Source organism: Recurvomyces mirabilis (genome assembly GCF_035927965.1).
Source record: "Recurvomyces mirabilis strain CCFEE 5264 chromosome Unknown scaffold_9, whole genome shotgun sequence".
Classification (NCBI taxonomy): Eukaryota; Fungi; Ascomycota; class Dothideomycetes; order Mycosphaerellales; family Teratosphaeriaceae; genus Recurvomyces; species Recurvomyces mirabilis.
Genome location: NW_027041943.1, coordinates 322,536 through 345,559, shown reverse-complemented (window position 1 = coordinate 345,559; position 23,024 = coordinate 322,536). Strand labels below are relative to the sequence as shown.

The 23,024-nt window shown below is 52.8% G+C and overlaps 10 protein-coding genes across 10 annotated transcripts; 5 read left to right on the top strand and 5 right to left on the bottom strand.

The window, feature by feature from the left end:
* Nucleotides 1-56: 56 nt before the first annotated feature.
* Nucleotides 57-1,608, top strand: LTS14_004153 (uncharacterized protein; the record flags this gene model as incomplete). Its single annotated transcript, XM_064836855.1, has 3 exons — nucleotides 57-988; nucleotides 1,086-1,262; nucleotides 1,317-1,608. The coding sequence occupies 3 exons, from the start codon at nucleotides 57-59 to the stop codon at nucleotides 1,606-1,608; spliced, it is 1,401 nt and encodes a 466-aa protein (XP_064695488.1).
* A 127-nt stretch (nucleotides 1,609-1,735) lies between these two features.
* On the bottom strand, nucleotides 1,736-3,229 carry IZH3 (inc metabolism membrane protein; the record flags this gene model as incomplete). Its single annotated transcript, XM_064836854.1, is given in 2 exon segments — nucleotides 1,736-2,202; nucleotides 2,221-3,229. 2 exon segments carry the CDS (start codon nucleotides 3,227-3,229, stop codon nucleotides 1,736-1,738), a joined length of 1,476 nt encoding a protein of 491 aa, XP_064695487.1.
* Nucleotides 3,230-5,549: 2,320 nt separating this feature from the next.
* On the top strand, nucleotides 5,550-6,060 carry LTS14_004151 (uncharacterized protein; the record flags this gene model as incomplete). The annotated part of the gene is made up of 2 exons (XM_064836853.1): nucleotides 5,550-5,895; nucleotides 5,948-6,060. The coding sequence occupies 2 exons, from the start codon at nucleotides 5,550-5,552 to the stop codon at nucleotides 6,058-6,060; spliced, it is 459 nt and encodes a 152-aa protein (XP_064695486.1).
* Nucleotides 6,061-6,142: 82 nt separating this feature from the next.
* LTS14_004150 (uncharacterized protein) lies at nucleotides 6,143-6,867 on the bottom strand (the record flags this gene model as incomplete). Its single annotated transcript, XM_064836852.1, has 2 exons — nucleotides 6,143-6,326; nucleotides 6,386-6,867. 2 exons carry the CDS (start codon nucleotides 6,865-6,867, stop codon nucleotides 6,143-6,145), a joined length of 666 nt encoding a protein of 221 aa, XP_064695485.1.
* Nucleotides 6,868-7,283: 416 nt separating this feature from the next.
* Nucleotides 7,284-10,355, bottom strand: LTS14_004149 (uncharacterized protein; the record flags this gene model as incomplete). Its single annotated transcript, XM_064836851.1, has 4 exons — nucleotides 7,284-8,723; nucleotides 8,778-9,220; nucleotides 9,799-10,024; nucleotides 10,098-10,355. The coding sequence occupies 4 exons, from the start codon at nucleotides 10,353-10,355 to the stop codon at nucleotides 7,284-7,286; spliced, it is 2,367 nt and encodes a 788-aa protein (XP_064695484.1).
* An 833-nt stretch (nucleotides 10,356-11,188) lies between these two features.
* On the bottom strand, nucleotides 11,189-11,992 carry PRE7 (Proteasome subunit beta type-6; the record flags this gene model as incomplete). The annotated part of the gene is made up of 1 exon (XM_064836850.1): nucleotides 11,189-11,992. One exon carries the CDS (start codon nucleotides 11,990-11,992, stop codon nucleotides 11,189-11,191), a length of 804 nt encoding a protein of 267 aa, XP_064695483.1.
* A 1,595-nt stretch (nucleotides 11,993-13,587) lies between these two features.
* LTS14_004147 (uncharacterized protein) lies at nucleotides 13,588-14,876 on the top strand (the record flags this gene model as incomplete). The annotated part of the gene is made up of 2 exons (XM_064836849.1): nucleotides 13,588-13,883; nucleotides 13,934-14,876. The coding sequence occupies 2 exons, from the start codon at nucleotides 13,588-13,590 to the stop codon at nucleotides 14,874-14,876; spliced, it is 1,239 nt and encodes a 412-aa protein (XP_064695482.1).
* A 579-nt stretch (nucleotides 14,877-15,455) lies between these two features.
* On the top strand, nucleotides 15,456-16,334 carry LTS14_004146 (uncharacterized protein; the record flags this gene model as incomplete). The annotated part of the gene is made up of 1 exon (XM_064836848.1): nucleotides 15,456-16,334. The coding sequence occupies one exon, from the start codon at nucleotides 15,456-15,458 to the stop codon at nucleotides 16,332-16,334; it is 879 nt and encodes a 292-aa protein (XP_064695481.1).
* Nucleotides 16,335-16,639: 305 nt separating this feature from the next.
* LTS14_004145 (uncharacterized protein) lies at nucleotides 16,640-17,352 on the bottom strand (the record flags this gene model as incomplete). The annotated part of the gene is made up of 2 exons (XM_064836847.1): nucleotides 16,640-17,095; nucleotides 17,155-17,352. 2 exons carry the CDS (start codon nucleotides 17,350-17,352, stop codon nucleotides 16,640-16,642), a joined length of 654 nt encoding a protein of 217 aa, XP_064695480.1.
* A 1,358-nt stretch (nucleotides 17,353-18,710) lies between these two features.
* QNS1 (glutamine-dependent NAD(+) synthetase) lies at nucleotides 18,711-20,883 on the top strand (the record flags this gene model as incomplete). The annotated part of the gene is made up of 2 exons (XM_064836846.1): nucleotides 18,711-20,789; nucleotides 20,851-20,883. The coding sequence occupies 2 exons, from the start codon at nucleotides 18,711-18,713 to the stop codon at nucleotides 20,881-20,883; spliced, it is 2,112 nt and encodes a 703-aa protein (XP_064695479.1).
* Between the last annotated feature and the right edge of the window lie 2,141 nt (nucleotides 20,884-23,024).

Sequence of the window (23,024 nt, the reverse complement as noted above, 5' to 3'; positions counted from 1 at the left end):
GCGATGTTTGAGATCGAACTGACTTTCTCAAGGTTTTATTGAAAAGCACCGCTGCAATGCTTTTAGCTCTACTCGTCGCCGCCGCGACGAGCTTCCTCTCCTTCGTTGTCCATCGTGCTTTCTACGGACCTCTAGGAAACATACCCGGCCCACTAATTTGCCGCCTGACATCCTTTTGGACCTATTATCACAGCTATATCGGAGACGAATGCACACAGATCAATGGCTTGCACAAGACGTATGGCTCTGTTGTCCGCATTGCTCCGAACGAAGTTGTATTTTCGGATGGCTTAGCTTTGGCGCCCGTCTACTCTGACAAAGGCGGATTCATGAAGGCACCGTGTTACTCCAACTTTGACATTGAGGGTCACTCGACCATTTTCAGCACACTGGATCCGGCTCACAGGTCAGTACGCAGCAAGGCAGTCCTTCCCATGTTCAGCCTGGGAAACATCCGGGCCAATGGCCAGGACAAGGTCGAAGAGTGTGTGGCTAGGTTCATCGCACGATTGAAGACTGAGGCACATGCCAGTAGAGGTGCTGCAGGATCAGAGCCTGTGAATGTGCAGAATTTGACGCGCGCTCTCGCACTGGATGCTGTAAGCTCGTACCTCTTTGGCGAGAGTTATGGCGGCATTTGCGAGCAGACCGACAGGTTGTCTGCCACTGCTTTCGTCGATGCTCTAGTTGCCGTCGGTCGCTTCTTCTTCCTGCCAAATTGGCTGTTCCTCTCACTGGAGCTGGCAAGGACAAAGTTGTGGCCCGATCAATCAGAGCACGAAAGTGCCACAAAGGTAGACTCGTTCACTGAGCAAATCGTACGAGAGGCAGAAAGGACCGATACGACGTATCAAGGTCGCTTACTCAGAGCTGGCATATCACAACATGAGGTTGAGGTACAGTGTAAGGACCTGATCTTCGCAGGCACAGATTCGACGGGCACCAATCTCGCCACGATAATTTGGCACCTGGCCAAGCGACCTGACATGTAAGTACATAGGCATTCAGCTAAACACAGACAGATGCTGACCAAGATGGAGATATAAGCAACTACAGCAGGAGATAGCCGATGCTGACGCTCAAAGCCTGGATTACAACCCGCAGAGTGTTCGCATGCTCGATGCTGTGGTCAAAGAAGGCCTACGACTTTCCATGGCAAATCCTACTCGATTCCCGCGCACAGTATCGCCCCAGGGCTTGCACTTCAAGGCTGAGAACGGTCCGGAGTACTTTATTCCTGGAGGAACTCAAATAGGGCTACAGTAAGCATAGCAAAACCCTCATCAGACACACTCTACTCATACGAACACTGCCAGAGTCTTCACCCTGCACCTCAACCCGGACACTTTTCCAGATCCTTATGCTTTCAAACCTGAACGATGGCTTGAGAACGTCTCGCCCAAGATGCAGAGAGACTACATACCATTCGGTCTTGGCTCGAGACAGTGCATAGCAAGAAACCTGGCCACTACAGAGCTACTTCTGGCAACTCGCGCTCTCGCTCGGGAAGGAGTCCTTGAAGGCGCTAAGGCTGTGAAGGAGCGCATTGAGCTCCTGGAGTGGTTCAATAGCTCGGTTGTGGGTGAGAAGATAGAGATCGTGTGGTGATATTAGACTGTGCCCTTGATTGTTGGACTATAGGAACATATATACATCAAAATCATCACAACGCCTCATGCTCGTGAATCAATGCCTATGCTCGAACGCTGGAGAGAACCGAATGCACACACGCCACTTAATACACCGAGCACCCGATTTCCGCGCGTCGGAAAGCCTCGCCAAAGAATCGCTGCATAGCGCTATAGTGAAACAGGATGCCGCCAAGAACAGCAAAATGCCAGATATTGTGACTCGCGCCAATGTAGTCAAACCACCCGGGCAGGAACCGCTCAGGTACCTTGCCAGCGTACAGTATCGCCCCAACAAAATATACAGTAACGGACTTTGTGATCGGTGCGTAGAAGTATGCCGTCTCATCCCAGCCACGCTCGTACGTTAGCTGCAGCACAGGGACGAACCCGGTCAGAGCGAGTGTAACATAGAAAGCTACTCGCAACCATGACATGTCCGCCCGGTTGAAAGTCGGGTGCCATGGTAACACAGTCCCCGCAGCTCCGAGAACGAACGTCGATCCAAGATAGATCCAGCGGCTGATGGGTTCGCAATAGAAAGCAGTATATTCTGTCGTCATAATGCTAGCCGCTACAAGTAAAGATATACCAGTGTAATCAACGCAGGCGAAGCGCTCCATGAGAGTCTGATTCGAGATACTGCTCATGGCGTGCCACATCGTTGAACAAATTAGACATTTGCAAGCCGCGAAGAAGAAGCAGCCGGCGATGAAGATGTCGAAGTTGGTCGCTGCCGTGAATGCCTTGGTGGATGGGTAGACCCAGAAAGCTATTGCTAGGACGACAAGCAGGCCGAGTGCGTGGCTCCAGATGTTGACTGTCTCGTTCGACAATTGGAAGCAAGAGCGTATACAGTCGAGTTTGGTTTCGGAGAAGCGGTAGCCCGATAAGATGTGTGGATTTACCCTCCAAGGCTCTGGGAGAAGCTCGAATGTTATGAGGCCGTGTTCACGAGCGTGAACTACAGCGGCCTCGACTTTGATCTTGAGCTTCTCCTTCGCTCGGCGGGCTGCGTCTGCGCCTTCTGATACTATCTCCGTGGCTTTCGTAGCTGCTTCTTCAGCGTATGCTACACTAGTATCCAGCATGTCGTGCGCTGCAGCCGCTATGCTTGTCCTTCTTGAGTACGCCTGGGCTTCGAACTCGGTCATCATGGCCTCGCACATCTTCACTCCCTCCCGCACGCTCTGCTCCAAAGTCTCCTTCCGGGCCAGCGCACCCCTATAGTGCTCGTCCAACGTCTCTACCAGCACGTTCGCCCTCTTCCGCCCGGCGCCTACGATATCACCACCGACCTGCATGCAATTATCATGCACATCGTGCAGCGTGTCGTACGCATACTTCATGCCTGAATCTATTTTGATATGGCCATAACTCTCAATCATCTCTAGTCGCCGGCCCAGATCTACCAAGAAACGGTCGATAAAGACCTGCATATTCTCCCTTTCCATACTCCATGTCCGTTGCTGGTAGCTGGAGTGGCGTCGCCTCTTCCGTGCTCTGTCTACGTCTATTTCGAAGTCTGCGCCAGAGGTGGCGCCTAGTGTGGGCTCCTCATGGGTCTGGATAACGTATGTTGAGGAGTATCCTCGCAACATCATCGGACAGTCGTGGTGGCAAGTGGTAAGTCTTGGTCTTGCCTTGGATGGCCAGTCAGCTATCGTATCTCGAGTTGCTCTGTTATGCCGTCATAGGCCTCGTTGTGGTGGCGTAGTGGGCCTAAACAACGTGGCAATAGTCAAAGAATGTATATACCGAGTCGATAAAGACTGAGAGTACGCTGGCGACTATCGACAGCAGACACAATTTTCGTGGACGTAGTAGAGGAAGAAGTGGAGACCATGGGCACGTGTGTGAATGGGCTGGTGGTGACGAAGGGGGATGTTGGAGGCGGGAAAATGTGGGTCCACTGTGCCATTGGCGAACGTTCGCGCCGAATAATGTCATCACAACAGTCACTCGACACTCGTCTTCACTTCTTCGCTCCCTTGGCGCGTCTTAGTGCTATGGCACGAAGACCTGGGACAGACTATACTCGAATGCCAGGCTGCAGGCCGGTCAGTGCTGTGATCGACCCGAACCTGCTGCTGGCGAGTCGCATACGATGTGAAGGCGCTTCTGGGAACGTGGCGAAAGCACCATGGACCCAGATGAAGGCAGATAGGATACATGCCTAGCTGAGCGGCTGTCTGCATTTGCACGGTCCAGAAGGCCAAGGGCTACATCACCTTACCTAACATGGCAGGCAATATTCCCTATTAACATTCGGCAACAGTCCTATCAAATGCAAGCGACCACAACACTTCGACTATCAGAGGACCAAATTCTCATGTCCAACCACATGGTGCAATCCCCGGGATGGCCTCCAGATTGACCAGGAACGAGCGTCAGGAGGCAAAGATCGACATCCAGACACCTGGTCTGCCCACTGAGCTCGTGCAATGCATATATTCCTACTTGGGCCCATCGGACTTCGATGCTGCGCGACAAACGTGCCGGCGATGGAGAAGTGCAAGCCTCGACACTACTTTACTGGCTGCTCAGCTCAAGCGAGGAGGATGGTGGAGTAGTAGACTCGTTGACTCTACCCTTTGCCAAGATCGCCTGCTGCAGCAAACACGATTGAGCAGGATCCTGGCTCGAGAGCGTGCGCTCTCCGGTTGTGTGTCAAGCCAAGAGACCGAGTCGAGAGGTCCGCTCCAACGCACAACCTCTACCCAAATTCTTGGAACTTATGCGCTCGGTGCAGTAGATGTAGTGGACGAGGCAGTTGTGTTCGCCACAAGTATATGTGGCCAGTATTGTGCAGTCGCAAACGGAACTCAGATATACGTGTATTGTCTTGAAATTTCGACGCTACGCTTGATGCACACCGTCGAGTGCAACGGAGACGTGCTGAGCGTTTCCATGCATGCTCAGCCTGGAAGGCCTCCGGTTCTGGCCGCTTTACTCTCCGGCCGTATGGGAGCATTCGTGGATCTTGGTCGCCGCGAGCTGCGTGAGCTAGAGTCCGGTGCATGCCCGCCATTTTCAACAAGATCATCGTACGAGCATGGTGTGACGGTCGACGCAGAGCTCGTGCGCTAGGAGACCGCTGGCTCGTTAGATCGAAGCAGTGACTCTGCAGCCGTGCTGGACATGATTCGTCGGCCAGAAGAGGTCAGTACGCTACGTAGCGTGCGATCCTCTTGGCCGAGCCGCACGACGTTACATAGCGGTGCTTCCCACCCAAAGCGACGAGATGACACTGGTTACGCGGATTCGCATGCCTGTGAGAGGTCTGTGCAACCACAAGCAGTCTATCGCAGTGTCTGCTTCGGCAACAACCCACCTCTGTCCGTAGCAGTGAGCTCAGCACGACAATGCGTCGCATTCGGCTCTGCTACAGGAGTCGAGTTCTATTGGGTATAAACTCAATACTACTCTGATTCGAACAAGAGAGCTGATCCGTAATTCTAGCTGGATCAGACCACCGGACAGCGCATGAATCGATGGTTCACACTTGGGCGAGCCAGTGACCACCTACACTTTTTACCACCACGTCGACACACAGACAATGCTCAGAAGCTGCGTCTGATAAGCAGTGCACGCTACAGCGCGCCTTTTGAAATTACTGCTCGAGTATTGAGAAGCGAAACCAGAACCATCAATACGTTACGTGGCAATTGGCTCACACTGACCGGACCTTGGCGGCTACCTGCATGGCCTCAGCGGCGTAGTTATGGGGACCCATCTGACGACCATTGTCATGCCATACCTCTCAGTGATGGCCACCATATTTTGTTCACGGACGAAGAGACCGGTACGTTATGCCTTGGTGCGGATCAGCCCATCGGCAGCGCGCGAAAGCTGTCCAGGAAGTTCGTGCTCCAGCCTCCACATCACCTTTGGTCCGACGAGCAAAGATCACCGGCGCCTATGGTATACGCTGCCGCTTACAACCTTGACAACGGTACACGGGTCATTGCTGCATACGGAGACGCTATCGTGCTGTTCAGCGTGCCTACCGATGCTTTCTTATATTCGACCGCAGAGCAGGAGGAGACTTTACTGGCATTGCGAGACCCGCTAGAAGAATTGGAGACCGCTGACATCCTGCTCGATTCAGCCAGCAATACATCCGCCGCCCTTGAGACACTACCAGATGACGAGGGCGGCTCGATCATCCATAAGCTAAACATGGCTTGGGCATACTGGGCTCATAATTCTCACGAACACTCCGGTGACCGCAGTAGCCACAGCATCTGGCCGTTCCGGGTCCATGGTAGGACAAAGCGCATTGTCTGACATTGAAATTTGGCTGATGTGGCGTGTAGGGGTACAAATTGGCTCCCTACCATCTCTAGCAGCATTGGCGATTCAAGCTGATGCAGCAATTACCGTATGGGCTTTTGCGAGTGATGGCCGAACCAAAACCTGGCATGGCTAATGTGGATATGCTTGCGTCTATCTAGCTACATTCTGGCAATCTTATTCCTTCGCTGTGAGTGCACATTTGTGAACTGTGTACTTCACGGAGCAGGCTTCCGAGCATACAAGAAAAGATGAGTCTCTGTGTCGATTTCGTCTTCCTTGCACAATCCCGCCTCGACCGCCTTCGGTCTGAACTTGACACTCTCCTCGTGTTCTACGTTGAAGCCTGCGGCCTTGATACTGGCCTTTGCGTCGTCCGCACTCAGCGTAGATGTCACCAGTCTATAGCCTGGAATCAGCACAATCACTTCGATGATGTTTTCGGCAACATTAGCACTCACTTTCTGCCAAGCCAGGTGATCTCGACTTCCTCCCAGTCGAGGGGCACAAGACCGAAAATGAACACGCCCCCAGGGTTGAGCCAGCTGTACGCCCTCTTAAAGAACTTCCGAGCGTCTTCCTGCTTGGTGCCACCCAAGAAAGCGAAGTAAGAAGTGACGGCATCAAAAGGTCGATCCTCTTGTGCTGGTTCCCAGGATAGTGCATCACTCTTCAAGATTCTGGCGGCCGGCACCTGACTTCGAGCTGTCTCGACCATCTTGGGAGAGAAGTCAACTCCGATGACATGATGGCCAGTGTTAGCGAGCATCTCACACACCGGTCTGCCTGTCCCGCAACCAATGTCGACGATCTTCGAGGCTGGATCCAGCTGCGACAGAAGCCATTGCACGGATCGTATTTGTGCTGGTGGGTTGTCAAAAGCGATCTGATATGCAGGGCCGATGCCCTCATATATATCAATGGCTTTCATGGGCGCCGTCATGTCTGGACTGTGATCTTGAGGGAAGACGGACGATGCAAGTCTGTGCACATACATAAGAAGTAAGGGTGCTTTCGAGCTCAACGTTTCTTCGAACAGGACTCGACGTGATCAGGAGTAGTGTAGTACTTTGGGGAGACCGCCCTTATAACGGTCATCGAGCTCGAAGTTACCCATTGACGGACATAACGCAATGCTGTTCGGAGAAATGTGGGGTCGCAGGAAGCGGGAAGGCGCGCACACATGACCAGAGACCCACGCAGCCAGCTGACTGCTTTCTAGTTTCGTTGGGAAAGCCTTCCTCCTGTTCCGCATACATACTCTTCTCAACAAAAACATCATATCAAGGCGGGCGCCTATCACGACCCTCGTCGTCGCCTGCAAGAAGTGATCTCGTGGACAGCAGACCAGCATCAAGGCTACAGCTTGACATCTCCAGCCTCCAACGCCTCCCAATCTTTCCTTTTGAACGGCACATAGCAGGATCCAGATGGAGGTAGCCAGTAAACCACGTCCTTGCTACCGGCCTGCTCGATGAGATCGGGATTGACGCCCTCTCGTTTTGCCTGGCCTTTCTGAATCTTGAACGTGCCTGTATACGCCAACTCAGGAGCTATTCGAAGGAAGACAGGCACGGCGTAGCGAGGCAGCCGACTGCTCACATGCGCAGTCAAACGAGCGAAGTCCATGTTGTCAGGTGAGGTTGATGATGCAGGCACGATAGTGGCACAGCCGCACCGACCATCAGCTCCTGGCACAGCTACGCCGTAGACACTGCATTCGGCGATTTGGTCGAAGGATCCCAGCGTGTCGGAGACTTCGTTGGTGGAAACGTTCTCGCTCTTCCATCTGAAGGTATCGCCTAGTCGATCCACGAAGTATACCCGGCCTTCAGCATCGACCCGCATGACATCGCCGCTTCGAAAGAAGAGATCGCCTGTCTCGAAGATGTCTCGTAGCCAACGCTTCTCTGATGCTGACTCGTTGGCAAAGTAGCCTTTGAACACTGCCTCAGCCATAGCGGGATCGACACGATGCAACACCTCGCCAGCCTCACCCGTCCGAGCCATGACCACGAAGCCATTGGAGTCACGAACCAAGTCCTCGGTATCAGCATCGATTCGCCCTCGAACCTCGTTTCTGCCATTGCGCCAATGCCATATCGAGCCTCTAATACCTATAGCAGCACTGGAGAATCCGCCCCGATTGCGATTGAACATGGCACCTAAGCCATCCGTAGCAGCGTACAACTCATGTATGACTGGGATGGCGAATCTAGTGCGAAAGGTCTCCCACACATCTGGACGTAAACCGTTACCCCAAGCTTCATGCAGATTATGTGCTCGTTCCAGTGGATGTACGGGAGCATTGACGAGATATCGACACAGCTCGCCAACATACTGCAACCTATTGGCGCCAGATTCGCAGACTTCAGGCCAAAACGTCTTATGCGAGAACTTGCGGCCGAGTCGAATTGCCGAGCCAGCGAAGATCGATGGCGTCAAGCATAAGCTCTGCGCGGCGGCGTGGTAGAGTGGGAGGCAGGTGTAGAATTTCTCGTTTGGTTTCAGCTTGAGGTATGTTGAGATTGACCTTGCTGTGTTTACGTGACGTCCTGCCGTGATCATCACACCTTTCGGCAGACCTGTTGTCCCTGATGTATAAATCAACGATGCCAGATCAGTGGGTAGGAGCTCCGCTGTCCTGTCTGGTGGGATGCGTCCAGCTGATGCCAGCGATCCGAAGCAGGCCTCATCGTAGTATACTGGCTTGATCTTGTACTCGGCAAATTGAGCACTGCAAGGATCGACCAGATGCCGCACGTCTCGATCGGCAATGATGTATCTCGACTTGCAAAGCTATCAAGGCATCGTCAGTAACGATCGGCGAACAGCAAAGCAAATTAACCTCACCTTCACAGAATGCACAAGCGGATCACCCGTAAGGTTACAATTGATAAATGCAATGCACGCTCCAACTGCCTCCAATGCAAACCAAAGCATCAAGTACTCCGCACTGTTCGACCCGTCAATAGCAACCCTCTCGCCACTCTGAACACCAAGATCGTTGATCAACCAATTCCCCACCCGCTGCACATCGTCGTAGAACTGTTTGTAAGTCCAAGATCGACCTTCGAATTCCAGGAAGAGGTTGGAAGCTTTTGGACCAAGCGCATTGTCTTCGATAAGGTGGTAGATAGTGAGTCGTTTCTGGAGGTACTTTTCTGTGACGAAGTTCAGAGCTTCAGCGGCGGCGTTGTTGAGACTGCCAGCTTTCAAGTCGTGGGAGATGTGGAATTTGGCATCCAGATATGCAGCGACGGCGCTGACGCCTGCTATGGCTGCTGTCACGGGCACTGCTCATAAAGTTAGCGAGGGGGCGCTGGTGTCAAGGCGTTGCGATCGATCATGCGTGCCTGCCATTCTTGCGACTTCGAACTTTTGAGGTCACACCATCTTGTCGGGCTCAAGGATTCGAAGTAGGTAGAACTGTTGTTACAATTGAAGATATGGCAGCTCGAGCAGTGAATGAGTTCGCAGTCGGAACTGACGGATCTCACATCAGAGCCGATGTACATTCAGCCATCAACCTCGGCTTGAGTATCAGATGACTAGCCTACGACGGGTGGGGTTGAGAGTTCTTGCATATTTACACGACAGTTCGAGGTACTAGTTAATCGTCTGCTCCTCTTTGAGGATTCATGATGTGGAACCACGCGCAAGCTCAGCAATCAGTGCTTGCACGCTTCCTACACTCGGATGCACGTATCTGTGCTGACTTATGTACGCACTCCTACGTCCTCCCACCCTCACCAATGCTGGAGTCTGGTAGCACGGCGAATCATGCCGCAATTGCCTTGAGAATAGCTTCAGCAACACCCGCAGCGCTCGCCGGATTCTGTCCAGTAATCACCTTCCCGTCCTTACCACTGACCACGACTCTGGGACCCCAATTCTGCTCCGCCTTGACAAAGGTGGCTCCTCGCTCCTCGCTCCTTCAGCACTGTCTCAAGCATGAAAGGCATGGCGCTTGACAAATTGATGGAATCCTCTTCGTCGTTGCAGAAACCGGTGACCGTTTGACCCGAGACGATGTACTTATCGTCCGAAAGCTTGACATCAACGAAGGCTGCTGGGCCATGGCAGACTGCTGATGTGACCTTTGGAAGTATTGTCAGCACAGGTTCCAGGATTGATTGGTAGGGTGAATAGGGAGGCAGGTAGGGATCTCACCTTCCCAGCTTCGTAGAACTCCCGCACTAGCTTGATAGACGACTCATCGGTCGCAAGGTCGAACATGGCACAGGGAGAGCGAGTCAACAAGAGGCCCAGAAAGTGACCAAGCAAGCACTCACGTCTATGTCCACCAACATAATAAATCGCATCAAATCCTCCAGCCTTTCCGACCAATCCACTCAACTTCTCCGTCGCACCCCACACCTTCTTTTCCTCTCGAAGGAACTTCTGCGCCTCAACATCATCCTTGAACATTGAGATCGAGATCGGATCTAGCGGTGCCTCGCCGCCTGCAGGCGAGGCGATAGTGATCTGAGCATTGGCTGCCTGAAACTTGTAGTAGGGATGAGCCAGCTCTGGGAGATACCAGCCTGTAGGTTTGCCGGTATTGCCCAATTTTTTGTGGGAGGATCAGACGACGAGGATCTTGGGGCCAGAAGGCGCCATTTTGCATGAACTTTGTGGCACCTGGGTTCGCAATGTTCGAAAATGTAGAGACTGTTGATGTGCGGCTGTCTTCGGATTCGCATAAATGCTGTTATATATTGATATATTGGTGTCGTTGGGTATTGATGTATGGAATCCGTCACAATGCTGAATGACAAATAATTAGCATATTCTTATGGCACTCGCGAATCAGCCCACTCCTTACTGCGCATTCCGTGACGATTGGACTGTAATACTCCCGAGCTATCTTTCTATTGAGCTGCCCTGTCCTGCGGCTGTAATAAGTACGCTTGTATGCGGCATGACTCGTGAAACTCGGGTCGAGATAGCACATTGATGTTAGCTTGGTTAAGAATGGCGTGTTGGGTGATTCTTTACTAACATGTACTCCCTACGCCCTTTCCGACCTGTCAATAGGCTAAGAATGTGAGATGTTGCAACCCACGAAGTACAAAGGTCACGAAGCGTGACAACCTTTGAAGTGCGACGCAAGGTTATGATCATACAGGAAGCTACCCATACTCCCCTCGCTCTTGTGCAGTGAAAAAGGTGTATTGTACATCAGCCTTGTGATGAAACCACTTCCGGCTCGTGATTAGACCATGGTTTGTTGTCTGGCTGAATTCTCAGAGTGTTCCGTTCTAGTCCATCTTGAGTGGCGAGAACACCTCCTCGATCCCATCCTTGGTGATGATCATCATCTGCAACCCGTCACCGACCTCAATATGCCTCTCCACCGCACTCGTGAAAGCATCTCTCACCAACTCTTCTGTAGCAGCCCTCTGCAGTGGCTGCGGCACCAGCTGCGGCTTCTCCAGACCCTGTGGCGCAGCAGGCTCATACTGATTCTTGAGATTGACTTGGTTGTCGAGGAACGGCATGATCAGACTCGCACCCGCACCAGCAGCCCTACAGAACTCCCTCTCATAGCTCCCGACTGGGTCGTACGAGTAAAGAGCTCCCCTACCCTCTTCATCCACCCCACCTAAGATCGCTTGTACATAGTACGGGAAGAACCGCTTGTTGTACAGAATGTGGCTCAACCGCTGCGCACAAGCATTAACACTCATCTCCTTGCCGTGCTGATACCGATACATCTTGACCACTGTATCTAATCGCTCCTTCAACGCATGTCCATCCGCCGCGAAACCCACCACGCTCAGGACAATCTTCGAGCCTTTGTGTTCGGAGCCTTCACCACCTATACGGAAGAGTTTGGGTTCGTAGCGGGTGTTGATGTTGTAGCCGCTTGTGCTGCGAGTGTCGCCGGCGATGATGGTGAAGTTGTCACCGCTGATGCCGAGGGTGGAGCCGCCGTTGTCGGTGTAGGGGTAGAACGAGTGTTGGATGGGTGCACGGGAGGCATGTGATGGGGCGGATTGCTGTTGGGGGAAGGAGTAGGAGGGTTGGCCGGCGGAGGAAACGTAGGAGGTGAAGGCGGCCATCGTGGCCTGTCGTGATGGATTTGATTGCTTGTGTCACTAGCAATAAGTTTGGTTGGCTCTTTGATCTTGGTCAGATGGGTATAATGTATAGGAGGCCAATGCAAGTCGTTGTATGTGTTTGGTTGATGGTATTCGTGAAGGCACCGAGCGTGACGCGAGCTTCGAAGCTCAAAGGTGCACGGGCCACCACGTCTTGACACTTGGGAGAGACATCGCGTGTACACCATGACTTTCCTCTCGAATATCGTGCAGCATCGCAAAGCAGGGGTCAGGCTTATATGGGTAGCATGCCCTCGACATCGCTCGAGATTGAAGCTTGACTTGCAATACTATAATCCAACCTCTCGTGACGAACCATCATCTCAAAAGGCCAGAAGTCGTTCTCGGACACGACTTGAGGTACTACTTGGACAAGCACTGCCATCGCTTCACACCCTTCGCCGGCTCCGAACGAGACCGCTGGATGTTGGTTAGGTCAACATGGCCCGCCCCGAACGATTACCCGGCTCGCCTTCAGCTAGTCTTGCGTTCCGCTTTGTCAGTCCGACGTTCGTGATCAGCTCGAGTACTGCTGTCCTGCTTTGGACTGGCCAACCACTTCCTTGCTGCGCAGAGCGTAGAGTGATCTCCGCATATGCCTGCTGCTTAGAAGAGACCCACCGTAACCAGGAGTTGGCAACACGTGAGCTGACCCGGATTCGGCGCCGCTCCTTTTTCATGCCTCGACATGCACAGCTTCCAGACTGCTAGTGGCAGGGCTCGGCATTGCTCAGTAATAACAGCGAATGAAACTTGTGGTTCGTTACCTTACGATGCAGTAAGACTCGCATACACGACATACCCTGAGCACTCTTTCAAAGCCGCTCCTACGGTCATGTTAACATTCCGACCGCTCTGCCATGGCTGTTCGGGCCTCGGTAGTAGGATCAATCTCTGCGCTCCATGGGACGTCCTCATAGCCCCTTCGTTGAGATGCGATCCCATAAGCCAACACTTCAACTTCAAGTCGGTCAGCTTTGCGTGTCTCAGGTCGAAGCTAGACAGAAATACATGATAATGTGATCATACCTTTCAAGCTTCAGCATAAGCACAACCCACGGCTTGTCCTTGCATATCCTTAGCTGGACGAATAATCTGCTAAGCTAAGCTCGCACCAAGGACTATCCTTGTGCCCTCGCACGACTCCCTAGGACTGGCGTGGTCGACTGTCGTTAAGCCTGCTTGCGTGGCAGTTAGAATGCTGACAGAAATGCAGCTATTTTCGGGAGGATCACTTTTACAGCTCAGTCACGAAGTCCAAGCCCCACACAAAGCCACGCTTCCGTGCGCAGCCAGACGACAAACACAACACCACGCTAATTGTTCGCTGCTATTGACCTAATGCGTGAGCCGGCATACTGACGACTCTACGTGGTAGCCTCCAGAGTGAGCAGATGAGTATATAGCGCCCGTCTTGTCGCTTCCATCCAATTATTTCCTCACACAAAGTCAACAACAGCAAGCAACACAGTAACGCCCATTTCCTACTTTTACCTATTTCCTTATTTTCTTTGTATCAATTCATTTACTTGATATTACTATCACTCAAGAGCATCATGTACAGCACAATCGCTTCCGCCGCCCTTTTGGGCTTTTCCGCCATCGCGGCCGCTCGCCCAGCCATGCCAGCTGGCTACGGAAGTGCTCACTCCTCGTCCACCAGCTCGGCTGCGATATCCTACTCGACCGGCTCCTCTTCCAGCGGTCAAAAGGCCTTTGATTTCCCACTGAGCAACGGCTTCCCGAACATTACCAAGGGCTCGCAGACTCAACAGGATATCGAGACACAGGCGCATGGTCAGATCCCAAACCAGCCACCGCCACCACCGCCTCATGCGGACTCTCTCCTGTCGTAAGTGCAATCATCAAAAAGACCTCCAATGGCCACTAACAACTCCATAGCCTCGGCTTCGTAGCCTTTAACGAGCTTTTTGAGGTCGCCTTCTTCACCGAGCTGATCTACAACATCACAAACAACCTCCCAGGCTACGACAACGTTCCCAACCGCAATAACGTCCTCGAGATCCTGAAGATTTACCAAGCACAAGAGGAGCTGCACGAGCTGAACGCCAACTTCGCCTTTAACGCCTTCACCAAGGAGACGATCTTGCCATGCGAGTACATCTTCCCAGTCGCCAAGTTCGACGACGCTATCGCCTTCGCTGCACAATTCACGGATGTCGTGCTCTCCACACTCCCGGACATCCAGACCATCTTCGCTCAATCCCAAGATAACGGTCTCATCCGTGGCGTGGGTGCTGTCATCGGCCAGGAAGGCGAACAAGATGGCTTCTACCGCACTTTAATCGGCAAGCCTCCAGCTCAACTTCCCTTCCTCACCCAAGGCGCCCGTGACTTCGCTCTCAGCGCCATTGTCCAGAACGCCGTCGTCGATGGCTCTTGCCCGTCGCTCAGCCTCCTCACCAACCCCGATCAGGTCGCTACTCTCAAGGGTGCCCACCCACTCAAGGTCTTCGATGTCTTGACCCCCGTCACTGACAGCAAGGACTTCACGATCGAGAAGGACATCACTGCCACCTTCAAGGCCGTCACCGCTCAGTCCGTTTACAGCACCGCTTTCAAGCCCCAGAGCTTCGCTGTCCAGCAGACTTCCGGCCTGTTCGTTACCTACCTTAATCAGGCTAACGTCCCTGTTGTCGTGGCGCCGACTTCGATCGACATTGATTCGGATGGTGCTTTGATCATTGAGGCTTCTTTTCCCGGCCAGTCGAAGTTCCTCAATGGTCTCACCATCGTCGCTATCACCAACGCCAACGTCACGTCGTCTCCCGACGCCGTGGCTGATGCGACTCTCTTTGGCCCTGCTCTGATCGAGATTGACTAGAGGTGCTGCTGGGAAAGCAGATCTGGTTGGGATTTGGTCTGCTTGCAAGCGTTCGGGAACTGTGTATCACGATTGATGGCGGGATAGAGGAGCATTTGCTGGCGTTGATTATATTCTTGGTGCTTTTCTGCTTCGCGGTAATATATGTATTCTACAATATACTTGCTTCGGCAAGGTTTGCTTTGTACATTGCTACCTTTCGCATGCTACATGCTTGCCAGCATCTCTTACGGTCATTGAGTGAGCTTCTGACATCCTCACCAAGTCGACTTTACGCGTTTTGACGACCCATTCAGCTCGGCCGAGCGTGCTTACTCCACCCGAAGGATTGGGATCGTTTACGGCCCCACTTTTCGCTCCAGGGCAAGCGACACTTGCCAAATACTTCGTACTGCTCTTCGAAGACCTCATCTACTTGCACTACAGGGCCTACAGTGCAATGCTGCTAGCTTATGAGCTGCGCCTGACGGTTTCTGAGTCCGTTAGTACGCTGGGCCAAGACACGACTGTCCAAGCTACATAAGACCCAGGCCCAAGTACCTTCCCTCTTCTACTCATTCATGTCCCCACTTCCTCATCATGGCATCTTCACAAGTCTTGAATACAGCCCCAGCGGACCGCCGTGTCGTCTTAACAAATGAGAAGGTCACCGGACCAGTGGCTGCAGAAATGCTGAGGCTCTCTACCCTCGTAGACACCAGCGTACATAGACAGTCGCTCGAAATCCTGGACAACGCCACGGGTGGAGGCATACTAGTGTCCGAGCTCCTGAAGCTAGTGAGTCAGCACTCGATACAGCCCAAACGCATCATAGCCGGCGACCTGGATGACAAGATGCTCCAAGCCGCCGCTCAGCAGAAAACCGATTGCATAGCCGCAGGCGAGACAGGCTGGCAGAACGTCGAGATCGCAAAAGTGGATCACCAATCCCTACCCTACCTTAGAGAGTCCTTCACCCACCTCTTCTCAAACATGGGCATCTTCTTCTGCGCCGACGACCACAAGGCCCTCACGGAAGCATATCGAGTCCTGAAACACTCCGGCCAAGCGGGATTCAGCAGCTGGAAGTCTATAGCGTGGTGGCCTGAAGTCGCGCAGCCGGCGCTCAAAGCTTACCTCCCTGACACGCCAGAGCTACCGAGTCCAAGCGGCATGTTCCCTGTCCGTGTCTGGTCGGATCCCGAAGCTATCCCTGGCAAGCTAGATGCAGCTGGGTTTGTGGATGTGAAGGTTAGTGAGTATACTTTCACGCCTGTAGCGGAGGCGGAGGAGTTTGCTGAGGCGACTGGGGTGCTCGTGAATATTGTGGCGAAGAGGTTTTGGGCTGAGGAGGTGTATAAGAAGTATGCTGGCGAGGTGGAGCCAGCGTTGCTGAGGTACTTGAAGGAGCATTACGAGGATGGGAGGTGGACTGGTAAGATGATTGCTATTATTAGCTTAGGCCGGAAAGCATCGTAAGTCACAGTGGAGTGTGGTATTCTGGACGACAGAGAACGTCTCATATCATGTTGTTAACAATCGTCTCATTAATCGCGCGCTGTATACGCACGTGCATGCTCATGCAATCATGACTGTCCAAATACTGCGCTGGCTAGTCATAGTCACAAAACAATCAATCGCTAATGGCGTAACTCATCATTCCTTAGAAGCTTCTCTCCCAACCTTCCTGCCTTGGTACTCTCGCGCCAAGGCCAATGAATGACCTTCGTGCGCCTTATTTCAGACCTCCTGCTCTTATCCACATGCACTTCAACGATGATCGCTTACAAAGCCAAGCCGAAGACGGCGAGCATAGCCGCAGCGAGGATGCCAGAGCTGTACTGCATAGCAAGACCGACGGCGGCGCTGGCAGCAGAGGAACTGGCAGCAGCAGCGGAAGAGGTAGCAGACGCGGCACCGCTCGAGGCAGCAGAAGCAGCAGCGCTACCAGTAGCTGAGGCGCTACCAGCAGCACCAGTCGCACTACCGGTCGAGCTGCCAGTGGCGGAGGCGGAGCCGGAAGATGCGGAGGAAGAGCCGGAAGAGCCACCAGCAGCCGAGGCGTTCTTCGCACCACAGACGACCGAGTGGCAGCCGGCTAGACCTTGAAGGTCATTGGGGTGAGCATCGGCGCAGTTGGCCTTCCATTGCTCACAGACGAAGAAGGGGACGGTCTGCGTATAGTCGGAGATGTTGGGGGAGCTGCCGCCGGAGCACGTGCAGGTGTAGTTGAGGGTGTTCTAGAATGCAGTTAGTGGTGATGCTTGGCTGTATGTGTCATGGATGTTGATGGCCTTACCGAGTCGCAAGTGTTGGCAGTAGTGCTACCGCTACAGATCTGTGGGCACGAGGTGGTCTGGGAGACACACCATGCGAGACGTTGCTGAGTGTCTACCTGGCTGACATCGATGCTGAGGGCGCCGGAGGTGGAGTAGTTCTGGGCGCTGACCAGGCCGGTGAAGGCCGTGACGGCGAGGAGGAGGGTTGAGTAGAACATGCTGGTTTTGTGTGTGGTGTTTTGATGCTATAGAAGCTCTGATGGAAGGGAGCAGGATGTCAGCAAATCAAGGACGATGGATAGGTCGATCTGTTTACTGCAGGGAAGCTTATCACTCACTTGCACGATTGCGTTGTAGCTGAGGTATCAATGGTGTTGGAGGTTTGTGTGAAGATCAGTATTGACTGTGGGAGAATGTCTTGAAAATGAGAGGTGAACTGCACAAGTGAACTGCACAAGTGTGGCAGGCGGGATGGGTTATGTACGAGGTTGGATAGTATGTACATACGCGGCCCAAGCTCTCGGGTATCCGCAACAACGAACGCCACCACTTTACACGACTAGCAAAAGTCTAAGTGCAATCTCCAGCAAGTTTTGGGCAGATTGCGAGCGATGGTCCGGCCTGGCCAGCGTCAGTGGAGGATGATAACAGATGTGAATACGGTGTAAATGCACGCCGACAACTACATATGCCTGGTGTCGATGAGCATGAAAACCGAGCAGCGACACCTTGAACTGCATCTTGATCGGCATCACTGTTCCAAGACGGTCCGAAGCGATGAGTGGGAGGTCTGGAGAAAGTGCGCAGCGCAAGCTTTTCTGATTCGTCTGCATTCATGCGGCTCAAGTCGATATCATGCACGACTGCGCGGCCTGCATGAAGGTCCCTGCTTCTTGCTTCGCTTGTCGCCAGTATAGAAATGCACGATTGCACTTCTCTACGACCTTGATGAACCACATACCTATGATCAGGTGCTGTACTCGTACAGCTAGTACGGATGCTCCCAATAGTTTCACCCCTCCACGTCGTGGGTAGACCGCTTGGTGAAGATCGCTCAATCTGTTGTTGGGCGATACACCCACAGCGCTAAGCGCAGCCGCGGTCTTAGCTCACCGATAGCATTCACTTTTCACGCCTTTTTAGACCCACGAACCGTGGCAACGATGTCTTCACATGACTTGCTGACCGGCCCGGTGTGGTCTCAAATCACTATGCCGATTGCTCTGGAAGCTCTCGGCGTTCAAAGTGACGGTCACTTATGCGGCTCCATCAAGGCGTCCAATGAGAAGAGGCTCGATGTCTTTTCCCTCATGCCATTATTCCAGAGTTGCATGCATGTGAATAAATTATTATTCTTTGAGCGAGTTCAGAGGAAAAGTCCTTGTAAATACTGAAAGTGAGAAGGATATATTCGCTTTAGACCTAAAGTGATTCGTTCAGCCTCAGGCACATATTTTGTACTTACAAAGACTTGAGTCAGAAGCATGTCTCGCAAATATGAATAACACTATATCTCGACCAGATAGATAAGAAGACACAGGCGCGGCTGTTACCTGTGATCCGAGTAGCATTCAAGATGACACGAAAGTGTGTCCTAGCCACGTGTCAGTTGAATCAATGGGTGCTCGACTACGACGGCAACAAACAGCGCATAGTCCAAGCCATAAGAGAGGCAAAGTCGAAGAAAGCAACACTGGTCTTGACACCTGAGCTATGCATACCCGGCTACGGCTTGCTCGACCACTGGCTTGAAAATGATGTCTACACGAATTCTTGGGATATCGTGGCTGAAATTATCACACATCGGGACTGCCAGGACATCATCATTGACCTTGGACTGCCTGTCCAGCATCTCGGCTGCCGCTACAATGCGCGTCTAATTGCTTTGAATGGTGAGGTCCTTGCTATCAGGCCGAAGCTGGATTTGTGTAACGATGGAAACTTTCGTGAGATGCGTTACTTCACCCCTTGGCCGAGGGGACGAGTAGACCACTACAAACTACCTGGTGTGATCCGCACATTACCACGAGGGCAGAGGACATGTCGTATTGGCGAGGTAGCATTCGAGACCGAGGATGCAAGCTTCGCGTCGGAGACGTGTGAGGAGCTCTGGACGCCAAATTCGCCGCATACTCTGTACAGTCTGGCTGGGGTCGAAATCATATTGAACTCCAGTGGAAGTCATCACGAGCTCCGAAAACTCGATACGAGGATCAACTTGATACTGGAAGCTACGGCGAAGACTGGCGGGGTGTACATGTACTCCAACCAGAGAGGCTGTGATGGTGATAGGCTATACTACGATGGCTGCAGTCTGATCATGAATTCCGGGAAAGTGGTTGCACAAGGCTCGCAATTCTCATTACGGGATGTAGAGGTGCAGATTGCGATGGTAGATCTGGATGAGATCTGGTCGTATAGGACTTCGCCAAGTCGTGGTATGCAGGCGAATGAGCCTAGCGTACAGAAGTTGGAGCGAGTTCATGTCGACTTTCGGCTGTGTGGCAGGATTGCGGATCCTAGAGCAGCTCTGGCCTCTACTATCGAGCCCCGCTATCATCTACCAGAGGAGGAGATTGCTCTGGGTCCAGCATGCTGGCTGTGGGACTACCTGCGGCGATCGAGAGCAGCCGGCTTCCTTGTGCCGCTCAGTGGAGGTATCGATAGCTGTGCCACAGCGACAATCGTCTTCAGCATGTGCCGACTGGTCATCGCGGAAGCACGAGCTGGCAACGAGGTTGTCCTGGCGGATGCGCAAAGGCTGTACGGCGAAGGCTTCACGAGCAGTACTACGCCGCAACAACTGTGCAACAAGATCTTCACCACCGTCTTTATGGGCATGAAAGTGCAGTCTTCGAAAGAGACTCGCGGCCGCGCCAAAGACCTGGCAGCAGCGATTGGATCGTACCACATCGACACAAACATCGACACCATGGTCTCAGCTCTCCACGGAGTCGTAGCAAGCACACTCAACTTCGAGCCCAAATTCAAAGTTCACGGCGGCACACAGACCGAGAACCTCGCCCTTCAGAACTTCCAATCCCGCTCACGAATGGTTTTAGCCTACGCCCTCGGCCAACTAATCCCACACTCTCGCGGCGTCGCAGGTGGTCTCCTCATCCTCGGTTCCGCCAACGTAGACGAATGCCTACGCGGCTACCTGACCAAATATGACGCCTCATCTGCCGACATCAACCCAATCGGCGGCATCTCCAAGACCGACCTCAAACGCTTCATAGCCTGGGCCGAAACCAACTTCACCCTCCCAATCCTCCACGAATTTCTCGACGCCGTACCTACAGCTGAACTCGAACCCATAACAGAGACATACGTCCAGTCCGATGAAGCAGACATGGGTTTCACGTACGACGAACTCTCCATTCTGGGCCGTCTCCGCAAGACCTTCAAGTTAGGCACTGTTGCGATGTTCGAGCGCCTACTGGTGGAGTGGAACGACCGGGCGCCGCGGGATGTGTATAAGAAGGTGCGAGATTTCATGTATTATTATGCGATTAACAGGCATAAGATGACTACTATGACGCCCGGGTTGTATTTGGAGAGTTATACGCCGGATGATAACCGGTTCGATCTGAGGCCGTTCTTGTATCCGAGGTTTGGGTTCGAGTATAGGAAGATTGAGAATATGCTTAAGAAGGTGAGTCTGACTGACCTCGGTCGCAATTTGATGCTTGGCGGGATTGCTAACAGTCATGTAGATGGAAGAAGGGGAAGCAGGCGTGGATGCTTGAGAAGCTTGGACTGTAGTCGACATGCTAAGCTTACGGACGGCGCCTATTCCACTATGGCTGTGCCGGTCGATCACGACCACCGCACGAAGTCCACGCCATCGACCACAACAAACAACAGCAGGAACAACAGCGTCTATACACGCGACCATCTATGGACATAAACAAGCTTCGGCGTAGTGGTTGGTGTGGCACACTACATAAAGTGTGGTGGTATGCATAGCGTGGTACCTGCATAAGAGCGTGCAAGGGGGAGCGAGATGCTCACGTGAATAGAGTGACTTGGCATGGTTGTAGCATGTGTATTGCTTGCGATTGCCAAAGTGATATGGATGATATGAGCAGAGCATGGTCGCTCTTGTCGTTCTGGTTTAGATATATGAAGTGGAAGTATATTGACCGCCAAAGAGCGGGCTTATTATGTGGGATCTCCATGATTCAACCAGGACGCAGAGTGACAAGACCATATGTGTTCTGTGAATGAATTGACGCTTCGAATCAATGCTTTACATCGTCGTCTGATCGCGCTTCACGGGAGATCCAGTGTCCACGTGAGCGCAGCCGATTGTTCCATGCGAAGGCAATGTTGCCGCATAAGAACCGGACACAAGTGAATTGACTAGACCGGCAAGCAACTAAAGTCGGACGAAGCCAATGCCAACAGAAGTATTCATATGTACGACGGATATCCACTCTCAACAGTACGAAACTGTCGCAGCACTGGGAAGTACCTTACCGGCAGACATTCGTCATGACCAGGTCACCAGTCATCGAGAAGAGCTTCAAGACACAGCCCAGCCAAGATGCCTGAAGGCTGATGTCTAGCTCCAAAGCCGTGATACCAGTGGTACTGCTCTCCCTTATCCCGGAGTCCGCCGGGACAGGGCAAGATTCGAGAATGTCTTGCACCCTGGTGTACAGCGGCGAGATTTGTCTCAGGAACCAAAGTCAGAGTCGAATTTTCGTCCAATGGTGGAGGTGATAGCACGACAGACTTCTTCCAGAGCTGAGGAAGGCTGGCCATTGTACGTTAGCTTTTGACTTTGGCTGTCAGGAACAGCCCCTGAGGAATGCGTGGGTTGGGCTGCTGATGGTGATGAATTAGTGTATTCATAGAAGCACCGCACGAGCGGCTCAGTTGGATGACAGAAATCTGTCGAATGTTAACACAGTAGCGTATGTGGTGGACGACAGAAGCGGATGCTTGTAGTGTGCAAGTGCCTCCGTGCAATAATATCGAGAAGTCATCTCCGTTGTCTTGCAGCGGGTGAAAGTTCCGATTGCGCGTGGAAGTGGTGCCGGCCGTTGGGCGAGACGTTTTGACTCGCCACATAGCATGACTCGACCTATCATCCGTGGCTTTGGGTCAGTTCACTCAATGTCAGCATTGGCATTAGCATTTTCGTAGAGACTTGTAGTCGGACATCGTACCGACATCTCGGGGAGGTCAGGTAAGGGGCGGAAGGACATGTCTACAGCGAGCAAGTCCGCAGCATAGAAACTCATCAACATGAAGCGTGGCAAGTGACAATCCAAGCCACCACCCGCAAAGTGCTTCACACGAGGCGTTGTATGAAACGAGTCTGCTGGTGACGCATGGTAGTGGGTTTCTTTCGAACCCGGTAGAGGTGTCACACCGCAGTGCAGAGGCAAGGCCGCAAGGAGCAGCGACGAAGTGACAAGCAACACTAGACAGAGCTACTGCAAAGCCCATGCTCTGCCTGCAGGCCGACGTCAACAACACGCCGCTTTGATCGTGGGCGATTGGTGCTATTTGAGGAGAGTCTCCTGCTGCAGTCAGGTCCGACGATCGGTCGACGTGTTCCTGTGTTGCTGTGTTGCTGTGTCCCTCCTTGGGCTGCAGTATAGTAGCAGCCTTCCCTTGTGCAGTATTGCCTTTCACTAGGTATACTGGCTTCCAACAACATCTACAGTATCAAGGCAAATGCTTCAAGTTGAAATCATGCAGAATTAACCTTCCTGACCGTTAGATTGTCGCGGCACCCACTTTAGGTTTAGTTGACGCCCATCCGAGGCCTGGTCAAAGCGTTGTGGAAAGGCTGTCAATAATTCGATAAGCAAAGCAGGGCAGACGCTGCGGACGACTCACGCCTAAAGTGACACATCTTAACCACCGAGACGCG